This window comes from Amblyraja radiata, chromosome 13, assembly GCF_010909765.2.
Source record: "Amblyraja radiata isolate CabotCenter1 chromosome 13, sAmbRad1.1.pri, whole genome shotgun sequence".
NCBI classification, from domain to species: Eukaryota; Metazoa; Chordata; class Chondrichthyes; order Rajiformes; family Rajidae; genus Amblyraja; species Amblyraja radiata.
Window position 1 is genome coordinate 3,423,619 of NC_045968.1, and position 15,347 is coordinate 3,438,965.

Here is a 15,347-nt window from a genome sequence, read left to right on the forward strand (position 1 = left end):
GGCTCTGAATTCCTTGTACGTCCCAAAGACACCTGGGGTTGATTGGCTGCTGTAAATCGACCCTGGTGCGTAGGGAGTGGATAAGAACGTGGAATAACATAGAACTAGTGTGAACAAGCGGCACGGACTCGGTGATCTGAACGTCCCATTTACATGCTGTATCAATCAATCAGACACACTCTTCAGTTTGAAACGGCATGCTTCAATTTTTCAACAAGAGTGATGTGGTTCAACTCTGCATCAAATCCTGACCTTTTCCAGAAGTAAATATTTTGTCTCGAGAGGGCCGATCCTTCAGGGGTCGATTCTTTGCCTTTTTTGTTTTCTTGCACATTCTCCAAACTGAAATATTTCTCACCAGATGGCAACGCCCTGAATAGTTTTTTTTTAATTTGTTGCTTTAGGGATGAGCAGCAACTAGATCAAGACGCATCAAAATCCGTTTATGTATTTTCTTGGGTGTAAGAAGAGTCAGAATATCCATGAGGAATCTCTCTTAACTCGTTCAGATGAGTTGTAGAAAGTATCGGGATGAGATGTATCTCAGCCTGGTATGGCAGAGGCTCTGCTCTTGACCTCCTGAACCTGCAGAGAGTGGTGAACACAGGCCAAACCATCATGGGCTCGTCACCATCTTCAATGCATTGCTTTAGGAAGGCTGGAGTTATTGTCAAGGATGCCTGTCTTCCTCTGTTCTCTCATCTATTCCCTGGGAAAAGGTACAGGAGCTGGAAAGTTGGAACATCCAGATGTACAAACGGCTTCTTCCCCACTTTCATCAGACTCCTGAACCGATTGCCTCTTTCTCATTTCTTTCCGGAAGTGACAATAGACAATAGACACTAAGTGCAGGAGTAGGCCATTTGGCCCTTCGAGCCAGCACTGCCATTCAATGTGATCATGGCTGATCATCCCCAATCAGTACCTCGTTCAAGTACTGCTACATACTCTTACCCTTAACTCTACCTCATTCGATTATTCCGTTGTGTACTTTAATATGTATTTTTCCCAATACTGTATTTATTGGTGTATCGAATCTTACACTGTATGTACACTATTGAGTTTCACGCTTACAAGGAATTTCATTACACCCCAGTGTATATAACAATAAACTTAAAGGAATCTGTGTTGACTTGCTGTCCCACCATATAATTTCACCAGGACCTGAATTCAAGTTAATGGGTTGGCAGTAGTTTTTTTTAATATTGTGATTAGTTACCAAAGATATTTAAGACGCTCGATCATTAAATATCTGCAAAATACATGTAAAAATAATACATTAAGTGAGGTTAATGAGGGCAACATAACCACAACATTAAAGAAATCGACACGGTGCTGGAGTAACACAACAGGTCAGGCAGCATCGTTGCAGAACATGGATAGACAACATTTTGTGTGTGTGTGGGGGGGGATCCTTCTTCAGAGTTGGTTTAAAGAAATTGAGTTTGAGAATGTGCAGTTTTTGAGCACAGGGTGTCAATGGTTTTAAAATGGTGTTGTGGGTTGTGTAGTCATTGGCGTCCTGCATTAAGAAAGGCTGCACATTTGCTAGACTATTGTGCTTAACAGGATGGTAGTCGCTGTAGACAGTGAAGACATCAGCCCACAGGCATGAGTAACATCTGTTGCACGGTACAGATAGATCATTAATCATTTCACTCTGCGTGCAAATTGCTGCAAGGGCTGCTATTTTAGAACTCTACACTCCTAACGATAGAGTCCCTGAACTTCAGGCACCTCAACTCGTGAACATGGAGGAACCCACCAGGCACTGTTTAAGGGAAATCATGAGCTACCAACACTATGGTTGGTGTTGACATTTGCTTGCTGCTTGTTGCAATGGTTTGGTTCTGCTCCAAATTCCAGCGTTTAGCAGGGGTGTGGCAGATGCTGAAGTATGTTTTCCATCTTCCATGAACTATTTGATCCCTGAACTTGATGTATTGAGTACGAGAAGGCATGGCCACCCAGTGTGTTTAAGGAATAGTTCTCCTCTTTGAACCTTTAGTAAAGTGAGTGTTTTGAATTAGTGTAACTGCTGCATACACAACTCTAATCTCAGAGCAGAGTAAAGACTGCATGGCCAGACCCTGTGAAGGTGACAGTACCTATAAGATGTTATGTGTCAGAGGAAACTGCAGATACTGGTTTAAAACGACGATAGACACAGATTGCTGGAGTAACTCAGACACGGGTCAGGCAGCATCTCTGGAGAGAAGGAATGGGTGATGTTTTGCGTCAAGACCCTTCTTCAGACTGAACGTCAGGGGAAAGGGAGTCATAGAGATATGGAAGGGTAAGGTGTGAAAACACAATTCAAAGCAAACGATGATAATAAGTAAAATTTAATCAGGAGGACAGTGAAACAAATCGGAGAACTAGGTCAAAGGAGGGACGGAGAGAGAGAGAGAGGGAAAGTAAGGGTTACTTGAAGTTAGAGGTCAATATTCATACCATTGGGGTGTAAGCTGCCCAAGAGAAATGTGAGGTGCTGTTCCTCCAATTTGCATTAGGCCTCACTTTGACAGTGGAGGAGGCCCAGGACAGAAATATCAGTATGGGGATGGAAGGGGGAGTTAAAATGTTTAGCAACCGGGTGATCATGTCGGCTAAGGTGGTCATGTCTTGGAATTGTTTATGTTTGAACCTGGAACAGGGCGGCACAGTGGCGAAGGGGGTGGAGTTGCTGCCTTACAGCGCCAGAGCCCCGGGTGTGATCCTGACTACGGGTGCTGTCTGTACGGTGTTTGTACATTCTCCCTGTGACCGCCTGGGTTGTCTCTGGGTGCCCCGGTTTATCCCTCACTCCAAAGACGTGCGGGGATCACTGGTCGGCGTGGACTCGGTGGGCCGAATGGCCTGTTTCCGTGCTGTATTTCTAAACTATTAGCAATATTGTGAAGGTGGCATTGCATGAAGGCGCTCTCACTTTAAATCCTCTTACCAGAGTCAAACTTACAACATAGGCACAATAGTCTTCTAGGTTTGCAGCATTTCAGTAATCAGGATCAAGCCCAGTTTCTAGCACTGCAAGGCAGCAACTCTACCGCTGTGCCTCCGTGCTGCCCCTTTAGAACGATGGAAACAAAGATGTAGGAATGGTCTGCTCTATCATGTCCCATATGGCAACTTGTGGACATTCCATGCTGTTCTGTGTGTAAGGTTTACAAATTGGAATTACAATTCGCCGCTTGCCTTTCTCACTCAGTAGTTACCCTTTGGGTTACCTTGATGAGAAGACAGGAGCGAATGCATCAGAATGTTGTACGATGGGCTGGCTGTGGTAAAGACCACAGTGGTGAAGACCAGCTATGCATTGAGGCAACAGAGGTCGGGCCTTTACATTTCAATAGATGCAGGACATCTGTAAGTCAATGTACTTGCAGTCAATGGTATCTGTACCATTATGCAATACCAGTTCCCCATTCGCCAACAATACTGCTCACCTCGTTAGGACAACAAATGCATTTAACACCAGGATACTCCCCAAGTTGGTTCTCTGTGGCACCATTGCCACTTCCTCGGGTTAGACCCTCGGCAATGCCAGTGCTGTGCCCCACTGGCAATCCCATCAACATTGGACAATAATGTGACACCGTATCAGCACCTAATGTAGCACCAGTCTGAGCTGCAACACAAACCTTTGGTGAAACTTGTTGTGCTTTCGGATACTCCACGAAAGGACGAAAATATGTGGAGGAGCTTTGTAACAATATTTTTCATTAGTTCATGAGTTATAGGAGCAGAATTACCCCATGCACTCACCCTACCCCCTCCCCTATATTTATAAAATAAAATAAAATTGCCCCATTAATTTCCTATAAACGCCCCCCCCACTTTCTTCAAGCTGTCCTCTATAGTGTGATATTTTTCCCCTTCAGTCTGAAGAAGGGTCTTGACCCAGAATGTCATCTCCAGAGGATGTTGCCTGACTTGACGAGTTACTCCAGCACTTTGTGTCCTTTTATGTTGCATTCATGAAAGGCTAGCAGCAGCCATTTAAACCAATCGCAATAGAATCTTGATGATTGCCGCAAGATAGATATTTATATTGATAGATGCAAATATGATTGTTTCTATCTATCTGGTTTTTTTTAGGTGTGCGTTTGTTTGTGTTTCTCCTCCGTCTCTATCACTGCTCCTTCACTCTCACTCTCTCATTTCAACAAAAAACATCCTTTAATTGAAATCTGCTTTGTTCCCTCACAGGGCCATGATGTTATTATAGCCTTTACCTTTCATGATGCCTCCTGCTATAACAGACATCTTGGATATCTGGGCAGTTGACTCCCAGATCTCAGTGGATAACAGCATCACTGTCGACTTCCTGCTACCAACCGGGATCTATATTCAGTTGGAAATCCCCCGGGAGGCCACCATTGAATATATCAAATTGGTAAGTGAGTTTTTAAGCAGGAACTGCAGATGCTGGAAAATCGAAGGTACACAAAAATGCTGGAGAAACTCAGCGGGTGCAGCAGCATCTATGGAGCGAAGGAAATAGGCAACGTTTCGGCACCAAACGTTGCCTATTTCCTTCGCTCCATAGATGCTGCTGCACCCGCTGAGTTTCTCCAGCATTTTAGTCTACCTTCGATTTTCCAGCATCTGCAGTTCCTTCTTAAACAGATTATTTTATGATCGTATCATGAGCTAAGGGTATTGGCCTGATCTCACAACTTGCTTTTATCTGCATTTATCCCTGTAATTTTAATGCCATGATGCTACAACACTATATTCTACACTCTGGCATTTTTTCTCTTTGCACTACCTATTGTAGCTGCGTATGGCTTGATCGAACTCCTATGTAGTATGATTTGACTAGACAACATAGAATGCAGAACAGTACAGCACAAGAACCAGCCCTTGGCCCACAAGATGAAGGTTCTAGTGGCGAAGGGTATTATATTCGCATGGCCACAGGAAGAGTTAGCAGATGGAAATATTATAATGATTGCATTTATCATTTTTAGGTTGGCTGGCTGTGGTATGCCTCAACTATTTACAAACTGCTCTTTTTGATTTGGGCAAGGAAATTTAACATAATGATCAAGATAGACACAAAATGCTGGAATAACTCAGCAGGTCAGGCAGCGTCTCTGGAGAAAATGAATAGACTAGGTTTCGGGTCGGGGTGCGGTGCTGAACATAATGCGAATACCATTAATTACGGAATACATAAACCTCCATTCCCCGTGTCTATCACAAAGTCCATATATGCCACTATTGTGTGTGTGCCACCAGCAACATCCTCAGCAACACGCTCCAAGCACCCGCCATCCTCTGTGTAAAAACAAAAACATACCCCACACATCTCCTTTAAACTTAGATGGCGTGCCAGCAACGTATCTTGGTACACGTGGCACTAATAAACCATTACCAAGACAAATCACATTCTTGGATGTGACTACTAGCAGTGTTGTGCTCCGCTGCCCTTGATTGGTAAGTCTCGGACCTTTTTTCATCTTGTTCCAAGTTCCCTTTCTTTGTCCCTGGCACAGACTCTGAGAAAGAGAAAGGTACTCCCAACAACTGGAAATGTTCCACCAGTGGTACACGTATTGGCTCAAAGCATGAAAAAACCTTGGCTATCCTTTGGCCCACATGCTGCTTTTAGTGGCCGTATGCTAGCACTGTGCTACACGCTAGGGACAATTTACAGAAGCTAATTAGCCTACGAACCTATATGTCTTTGGAGTGTGGGAGGAAACCAGAGCACCCGGAGAAAACCTACGCGGTCACGGGGAGAACGTAAAAACTCCATACAGGTAGCGCCCGTAATCAGGCTCGAACCCGGGTCTCTGGCGCTGAGAGGCAGCAACTCTACCGCTGTGCCATCATACCGCCCTACAAAGAGTACGTTTTAGTTACTGTCTCATTCACCTCCTCCGACAGCTCGTTCCATATACCCACCACCCTTTATGTAAACAAATGTTTTACCGGCCAGGTTCCTATTTAATCTTTCTCCCCCCCTTCGCCTTGTAGCAATTATGGAGGCAGGCGCAGAGTTACCCACTGTACAGTGTCCTTGGAGAATCAGACTCCTACATGTTCCAATGCGTGAACCAGTCGGCGGTGCATGAGGAGCTGGAGGACGAGTCTCGCCGTCTCTGTGATGTCCGACCTTTCCTCCCTGTTCTGAAGCTTGTGGCTAGGAATTGTAATCGGTCCGAAAAACTGCTTGACTCAAAAATTGGCGTTCTCATTGGGAAAGGTAAGATCAATGTTTCACAATGTTATTCTTCCTAAACAGCATTTTGTCTTAATGTACATAGTGCTGATGCCAGCTATATATTTTATGTGATCTGATCTGTCCCATTTGCTTTGATACTCTAGACTAAGGCAGGTTTCAGTTTACGCAGATGAATTATTTGATTAAATTTATCTGACTCGTGCATTATAATAGTTACTCAGAACATATCCATTATATACTTTAAGGATGGTAGAATTCAATTAATTCTCTGCTCTATCTATGTGCATTAGTTTGACCTATCAGCTTTCCAAGGCAACAACAAAACCTTGGGTGATTTAAGTCAGGTCTTTGCATCTTTCACACAAAGTCAACCTTCAACTTTTTCATAGAAACATAGACAATAGGTGCAGGAGTAGGCCATTCGGCCCTTCGAGCCTGCACCGCCATTCAATATGATCATGGCATCATCCAACTCAGTATCCTGTATCTGCCTTCTCTCCATACCCCCTGATCCCTTTAGCCACAAGGGCCACATCTAACTCCCTCTTAAATATAGCCAATGAACTGGCCTCAACTACTTTCTGTGGCAGAGAATTCCACAGATTCACCACTCTCTGTGTGAATTTGTTTTTCTCATCTTGGTCCTAAAAGACTTCCCCCTTATCCTTAAACTGTGACCCCTTGTTCTGGACTTCCCCAACATCGGGAACAATCTTCCTGCATCTAGCCTGTCCAACCCCTAAAGAATTATCTATAAGATCCCCCCTCAATCTTCTAAATTCTAGTGAGTACAAGCCGAGTCTATCCAGTCTTTCTTCATATGATGGGTCAGATAGTGCTTTTTTATTTTGTGTGATGATGCATGTGAGGATGGCTCACATAGTCTACTTTCCTGTTCTTGCCACCAAACACAGGTGGACTGAGGTACATTAGTTTTGTTTTGTTTAGTCGGTTAATCACTGTATTCCACAGCATCATGAAAGTCATTTGACACAATCAGCTCGCTACCTAATTATGGACATGACAATTCCAGCCCAATGTTGTGGGTAAGGTTGGAGGCACTGGGATGGATGGGGATGAAGGTTGGATGAGATCTTTAATGTATCAAACATCCCTTGACTTGCTTGAGTCATAGAGTCTTACGGCATGGAAACAGGCACTTCGGCCCAACTTGCTCACACCGGCCAACATGTCCCATCCCCACTAGTCCCACCTGCCTGCATTTGGCCCAAATCTCCCAAAACCTGTCCTATCCATGTACTTGTTTAGATGTTTCGTAAACGTTGCAATGGTACCTGCCTCACGACCACCTCCAGCAGCTTATTCCGTACACCCACCACCCTTTGTGAGCAAAAGTTAGCCCTCAGGTTCCTATTAAATATTTCTCCCCTCACCTTAAACGTATGTCCTCTAGTTCTTGATTCCCCTACTTTGGGCAAGAGATTCTGTGCATTTATCCTTTCATGAGACGATAATTTTTACAGCCTGAAACCAAGAGAGAGATTTTGTGGCTGGAGTTGACATTTCTGCAGGGATGAATACGAACGGTGCCTGGATTAGATACCAATTGTACACCCCACTCAAACGTCCTCTCCAGCATGGAAACGGGCTGTTCGGCCCACCGAGTACATGCCGATCATTGATCATGTGTTCACGCTAATTCTATGCTGTCCTACTGTCACATTTAATCCCTAAACACGAGGGGCAATTTACCGAGGCCAATTAACCTATAAAACCACAAGTCTCAAGTCAAGTCATGTTTATTCGTCACATACACATACGAGATGTGCAGTGAAATGAAAAGTGGCAATGCTCGTGAATTGTGCAAAAAAACAAACAAACAAACAAACTACAAACAGAATGGAACAGAATCACATATTTCCATATTACATATTGTGGGAGGAAGGAAAAAGGAAAAAAACAGCAATTAAAAAAAAACAGTTGCATGGTACAGTAAAGTTAGTCCCTGGTGAGATAGGCGTTTACAGACCGAATGGCCTCTGGGAAGAAACACCTTCTCAACCTCTCCGTTCTCACCGCATGACAACAGAGGCGTTTGCCTGACCGTAGCAGCTGGAACAGTCCGTTGCAGGGGTGGAAGGGGTCTCCCATGATCTTATTGGCTCTGGAATTGCACCTTCTGATGTATAGTTCCTGCAGGGGGAGCGAGTGAAGTTCCCATAGATCGTTCGGCCGAACGCACTACTCTCTACAGAGCCTTCTTGTCCTGGGCAGAGCAGTTCCCAAACCAAATTGTGTTATTTCTGGACAAGATGCTTTCCACAGCCGCTGAGTAGAAGCGAGTCTTTGGGTTGTGGGGGGGAAACCAGAAGACCCAGAGAAAACCCATGTGATCCCAGTGAACGTGCGAATACCCATTTTACCTCTTGATAGTGTGGGTGTTTGAATTTGAGAGCAAATGATTGATTATTGAGGACAAGGGCTAAGGGTATTACACCGAGTTGTTCCAATCGGGTGACATGTTTGCGTTCTGTTTGCCACACAATGTAGGTCTTCATGAATTTGATGCACTGACGGACCCGGAGGTGAAAGAATTTCGCAGCAAGTTGCGCAAGATCAACGAGGACAACATGTTGAAGCGTCAGGGGCAGTCCTGGATGGACTGGTTGCAGCACAACTTTCCACCTGAAATTGTAGCAACCACTTCGAACAGTGCTGATGACAAACTGCACAAGGAACAGTTCCTTGTGGTGATTCGATTTGACAATTGTCGGGTAAGTTAGATTAAAAAGTGTAAATCCCAGGAGTGAAGATACTGAGTGTGCATGAACAAAGAGCTCTGGCTATAATAGTGATGGGAAAAGCCAGACTGCAAAACAGACTCTTGTTATTCTCAAAGAGATGGCCAATTTACCGTCTGGCCAGTGTGCATAGATCCCTCTTTTCTCTCAGATATAGTCCTTTGGGACTGAAGCTAAGTTGCCTTCACTCCAGTTTAGACTTTACTTTAGACTTTAGAGATACGGTGAGGAAACAGGCCCTTCACCCCAACGAGTCTGCACCGACCAGCCATCACCCTGTACACCAACACTATCCTACACACCAGGGACAATTTTACCAAAGCCAATTAACCGACAAATCTCTACGCCTTTGGAGCGTGGGAGGAAACCGGAGCAGCCGGAGAACACGCAGATTGTCACAGGGAGAACGTACAAACTCTGTAGAGACAGCACCCGCAGTCAGGATAGAACCGGAGTCTCTGGCGCTGTAAGGCACCAACTCTACCGCTGCGCCACAGTGCCGCACAGTTCTATGTATTCTGATGAGATCTGTGCAAGGTTGACAGACGATACCAGAGATGAGATATGAGGACCTGATTGAGACAGGCAGATGTTTGGTTTGTATGGCTGTCTATTTCTCTTGCCCTCTACGCTTGACAGTATAGATTCTTGAATTTGAGAGCTGTCTACTTGCTTCCAAGTGCTTCCAGTGCATACACTTGAGGTTCCTAAGTGTTTCTTCCCACTTCAAGAAGTCGTGGTTTAGAGATTCCTAGGAGTCAGTGAGGATGTTGAATTTTCTTGAAGATGTGGAAACAATGAACTGCAGATGCTGGTTTACAAAACAAAACACAAAGTAAATGCAGCATTTCCGGAGAATGTGGGTAGATGACGTTTTGTGTCGGGACACTCCCTCAGTCTGAATAATGGGTTATGGGGCGACGGCAGGAGAATGGGGTTAGGAGGGAGAGATAGATCAACCATGTTTGAATGGCAGAGTAGACCTGATGGGCCACATGCCCTAATTCTGCTCCTTTCACTTATGACACGACGCATGACCTGAAACGTTAACTATCCATGTTCCCCAGACACGTTGCCTGGGGAACCCGTTGAGTTACTCCAGCACTTTTTTTGTGTTTTCTTCAGGTGGTTTTGAGGGCACCCTTGAATCTTCTCCTCTATTTGCCTTATGATTTCCTCATATTAGTGAAATTAAGTATCTATTTCCAGAGCCTAGAGCAGGCATGCAAACAACGGCCTACTCATCGGAGCCAACTGAGTGTCATTAGGGCCTCAGTGTTGTGGATGTTGGCACAGGAGACAGTGCTGACATTGCTTTGCTTATCCTGCCAATGGATTTGTAGATTTTTGGCAGCTCCAATGCTGGTGGCAACTCTCCAGAGCCTCGGGGATACCTGTCCACGTCTTAGAGGATGTGGAAAGTCAGGAATTGCTGCTACCAACTATCCTATGAATTTAGAGGAAGGGTTTGAAAATACCAACACAAAATTGCTCTATATAGCAGAACATATTATGAATTAGAAATGGCATTAGTAAAATAGGTGAGAAGTATATTCTACTGTCTTTGGCTTTGTGCTGAGCGTATATTTACTCTTTCCAACACATTTTACACCAGACTTCCTTTTTAGAGTATATTCAGGTGTCTCTTGATACCAGTGCTACCCAGAGTAAACATAGCAAATAGCCAGACACCAGGAGATGGGATCAAGAACCACACTGTGGAAAATGGCTGTTTCTATAGAATACAATCACCACAAGGCTCTCGGGATGATTGTGGAGAGTTTGCTGAACTTTATTAGATATTTTTGAATGGAAGATTTGATTCACTTTTTTAAAAATAAATCCATAGGAAATAAATAAATTAATTCAGGATTAGTTAGCTCTTGTGATCAGTGTCAGTTGACCAACAATGATTCATTTGACTTTGTGAGCCCTTAGTCATACACAAATGAAATAGTGCCATTGGGAGGTTGGAACTTGCTACCTGAGCTGTGCTTGTATCTCCTGGACCCATCAGCAAAACGCAAAGGTAGACAAAAGTACTGGAGAAACTCAACGGGTGCAGCAGCATCAATGGAGCGAAAGAAATAGGCAACGTTTTGGGCCAAAACCCTTCTTCAGACTGATGGAGGGTGGGGGGGAAGGGGAGAAGAAAGGAAAAAGGAAGAGGAGGAGCCCAAGGGCTGAGGGAGAGCTGAGAAGGGGAGGAGACAGCAAAATAATTGTTCGGCATGGACTTGTAGGGCCGAGATGGCCTGTTTCCGTGCTGTAATTGTTATATGGTTATATGGTTATATGGCTACCGGAAATTGGAGAATTCAATGTTTATGCCGCTAGGGTGCAGACTGCCCAAGCGGAATATGAGGTGCTGCTCCTCCAATTTCCGGTGGTGCTCACTCTGGCCATGGTTCATAAGCAAAACACAAAGTGCTGGAAGAACTCAGCAGGTCAGGCAGCATCTGTGGAGGGAATGGAAAGGCAACATTTCGAGTTGTGGTTCTTCTTCAGACATTGTCGATGAGAAAAAGCTAGAAAAATCACTTGGAGCCCATTAGTTTATAATAACACTGACATTTTAAATTGTATTGTATTGTATTGTATTTTAATGACCACACAGCCAGGCTGGTGGAATTGTGGGTTGTCAGCAGCGATACAATAATAAAGAACACACAATAAAACTGTGACACAAACATCCACCACAGCATTCATCACTGTGGTGGAAGGCACAAAATTTGGCCAGTCCTCCTCCATTTCCCCCCGTGGTCAGGACCAGAGTCCAGAGTCAGTCCAGGATCGGCTCTTCCTCACCAGAGACCGCGGCTTTAAATTGTTGTAGGCCGCAGGCCGGCGGTCGAGATTTAAAGTCCCCGCCGCAGCCAGAAGCACCGTAGACTGCAGGGCCGGCGGTCGAAGCTCCCCTCCAGGGGTGATGGTAAGTCCATGCCGGTCCCGTGGTAGAAGTTGGCCGCGGGCCGGCAGTGATGGCTTCTTCTTCCCCCGGGTCCCCCTCGAGGGATCCCGGGCTGTAGACGCCGCACCAGCTGGAGCTCTGCAGACCGCGGCTTCAGGCTGCGACTTCAGGCTGCCGGCTGCCCCGGGCCAGCGAAACGGAGCGCTCCCCTCCAGCGAGCCCCAGCGAGGGTTCACCCGCTCCTCGCCGAGAGTCCACGCTGCGCCCGCTGCTGAAGCCCCGGGCGCGTCTCCGGGAAAGGCCGCGCCGATCCTTGATGTTAGGCCACGGGGGAGGCGACCTGGAAAAAGTCGCCTCTCCATGGGGGAGGCGACCGAAGCGGTTTCCCCCTTACCCCCCCACACCACCCCCCACACAAAACACGCGAAGGAACATTAAATACACACTTTAAAACATACTAAAAAATAAAAAAAAGTTGAAAAAACTGACGCACTGCTGACATAGATTTTTAAAAAATTTAAGTAAGTTATTTTAAATTTCATCAAAACTCGTTTTCTCCTCAGCATTTTTACGGTTTTGGAGTTAATACATTCTTTGGTGGAGTTGTTTTTCGTGTCGGGCAGTAAGTCAAAATCAATATGTCTGTTATAGACCAGGCTAGTGCTGCTCACTGGCTGAAATATATTTCTTCATGGAAAAGAGTTCTTGTATTCGAACAGTCTTGGGAGTTGCTCGGACACACTACATTATTGTATGTTAAAAAAGTAAGCTCAGGTATATAAAAACTTGAGAGGAACTGGGGCAATGCTTGGCAATTTGGTTCCTCATGTATACTTCACAAACTTTTTAAGCAAGAATTCGTTATCTGTTCAACTCCTTTCTTTGAATCACTGCCTCTCTTTTAGCCCCGTTCCCATTGCTTTTACCATGAATACCTAATGTTGCTCATTTTCAAACCATCTCACTTTTGTAAAATGTCCTAAATACACTGTCAAGGGCATGAGATGAGCTTTTTCTACATGGCAAAAAAAAATACTATTGTTTTAATTTCAACTTGCAAACTTCACCTGTTTTTAATTTTGAAAGGTTTAGAACAAAATGTCAGAAGTTATTATAGTCATGGAGTGCTACAGTGTGGAAACAGGCCCTTCGGCCCAACTCGCCCATACTGGCCAACAATGTCCCAGCTACATTAGTCCCACTTGCCTGCGCTTTGGTCCATAACCCTCCAAACCTGTCCTATCCATGTACCTGTCCAACTGTTTCTAAAACAATGGGATAGTCCCATCCTCGACTACCTCCTCTGGCAGCTTGTTCCATACACCCACCACAACTCTGTGTGAAAAAGATACCCCTCAGATTCCTATTAAATCTTTTCCCCTTCACCTTGAACCTATGTCCTCTGGTCCTCGATTCCCCTACTCTGGGTAAAAGACTCTGTGCATCTACCCGATCTATTCCTCTCATGATCTTGTACACCTCTATAAGATCTCCCCTCATCCTCCTGAGCTCCATGGAATAGAGACTCAGCCTACTTAACCTCTCCCTATAGCTCACACCCTCTAGTCCTGGCAACATCCTGGTAAATCTTTTCTAAACCCTTTCAAGCTTGACAATATCTTTCCTATAACATTGTGCCCAGAACTGACCACAATATTCTAAATGCGGTCTCATCAGCGTCTTATACAACTGCAACATGACCTCCCAACTTCTATGCTCAATTTTTTTTGTTTTTAATTTAAAAAGAGACTTTATTTGAGAAATAAATATATACAATACATGATCCTTACAAAACTCCATCCGACATTCTCGGAGGCTATACATACATACAATACAGTTTCCCCAAATCACAATTTTACCCCCCACCCTTGCCAATCATGTGGCCCACTGGCGTGGAATCCCTTCCCTTATTTTGAGGGGCATCTCCACCACACCCTGCCCCCCAATGTCCAGCAGCGGAAGGACCCTAGACTGTGGTCATCCCCACCAAGCCTTAGCGTTGGCTGCACCGAGCTTCAGTGCGTCCCTCTGCACGTACTCCTGCAGTCTGCAGCGGGCCAGTCGGAAACATTCCCCGACGGACCTCTCGCTCCGCTGGGTGGTCAACAACGCTCGGGCAAACCAAAGAGCATCTTTCACCGAGCTGATGACCCTCCAGCAGCCCTCGATGTTGGTCTCTGAATGTGTCCCTGGGAACAGTCTGTAAATCACCGAGTCCTCTGTGACGGAGCTGTTCGGAATAAACCGTGACAGGGACCCTCTCCAGACTCTCTTTGTGAATCCACACTCTGCAAAGAGGTGGGCAAACGTCTCCTCTCCATAGTAGCCGTCCCGAGGGCAGCGTGCTCTGGCACTGTTGGAACCTCAACAACCTCAATACTCTGACTGATGAAGGCCAAAGTGCCAAAAGCCTTTTTGACCACCTTATCTACCTATTCTGTTGAATTTGTGCCCACTTTTGATCGTGGGTGAGGAGTTAGGGAAACGGAGTTGCTATAACCAAGGTCATTTTCATCATAATTTAAGTTGATATTTTAAAAAGTAATCGGTATACTATTTTCAATGGTAATTTTGTTTTGGAAGGTGTGACTGTTTTAAGTGAATTCAGCTTGTCATCGCATTAGATGTGATCTCCTGTTCCTAGAATTAGCTTCCGTGATACCACACAATGAGACTGCAATCTGATTCCTTTGTGAACAATGATGATCATTGTACACCTGCGGCTTTGAGTAATGTCAAATTCTTGACTTCGACACTGACCTACTTTAGCTTGGTTCCTTTGCTGTAAACAAGGTATATTTTCAAATGAACACAGGGCAGATTTTTTTCTATCCATCGGAGTAGCTTAAGCATTTATTTTCCTTCCTACTTAGACGACTTAATAAGCTTAGAGAGTTCCCCTCTGCAGCCATTAGATTTTATAATTCGGACCGCTAGGCTGTAGGGGGATGCATTTTTGCATTTTTTTAATTGCTAATTGTTAGTTATTGGTATTTATTGATCTCGGGTTATGTCCGCATGGTATTTTATATATTTTCTGTCTGCGTTCGTTTTGAATGTGTGGGTTTGTTGGTTGGGGGCTTCTGGACATCTGAATTTCCCTGAGGGGACCAATAAAGTATATATTATTATTATTATCAATATTAGTATTATTATTTATTTAAGAGTTTAACTGAACAATGTTTAAGAAAGAACTGCAGATGCTGGAAAAATCCAAGGTAGACAAAAATGCTGGAGAAACTCACCTGCTGAGTTTCTTCCGCACTTTTGTCTACCTTTAACTGAACTACGTGGCTGGTTGAAATACTAGCCTCATCCACTGCCTGTGTTCCAGCAAGGTTGTAGTATAGTCATCAGTGGTCACAGAAGGTGAGGGGGGTAAGATTTAATCGGAAACTGAGAGAGAAACATAGAGGTGGTGGGTATATGGGACAAGCTGCCAGAGGAGGTTGTTGGGGCATCTTGGTCGCCATGGGTGAGT

At 44.8% G+C, this 15,347-nt stretch overlaps 1 protein-coding gene across 1 annotated transcript in view; it reads left to right on the forward strand.

Moving 5' to 3' along the window:
- Positions 1-15,347, forward strand: part of pik3cb (phosphatidylinositol-4,5-bisphosphate 3-kinase catalytic subunit beta) — a 196,938-nt gene that overhangs the window by 79,982 nt on the left and 101,609 nt on the right. Inside the window, exons 2-4 of the mRNA XM_033031101.1 lie at positions 4,210-4,396; positions 5,986-6,214; positions 8,705-8,928. Of these exons, the coding sequence (XP_032886992.1) occupies positions 4,241-4,396; positions 5,986-6,214; positions 8,705-8,928 (609 nt within the window). The 5' untranslated portion in view covers positions 4,210-4,240. The remainder of the gene's footprint in view (positions 1-4,209; positions 4,397-5,985; positions 6,215-8,704; positions 8,929-15,347) is intronic.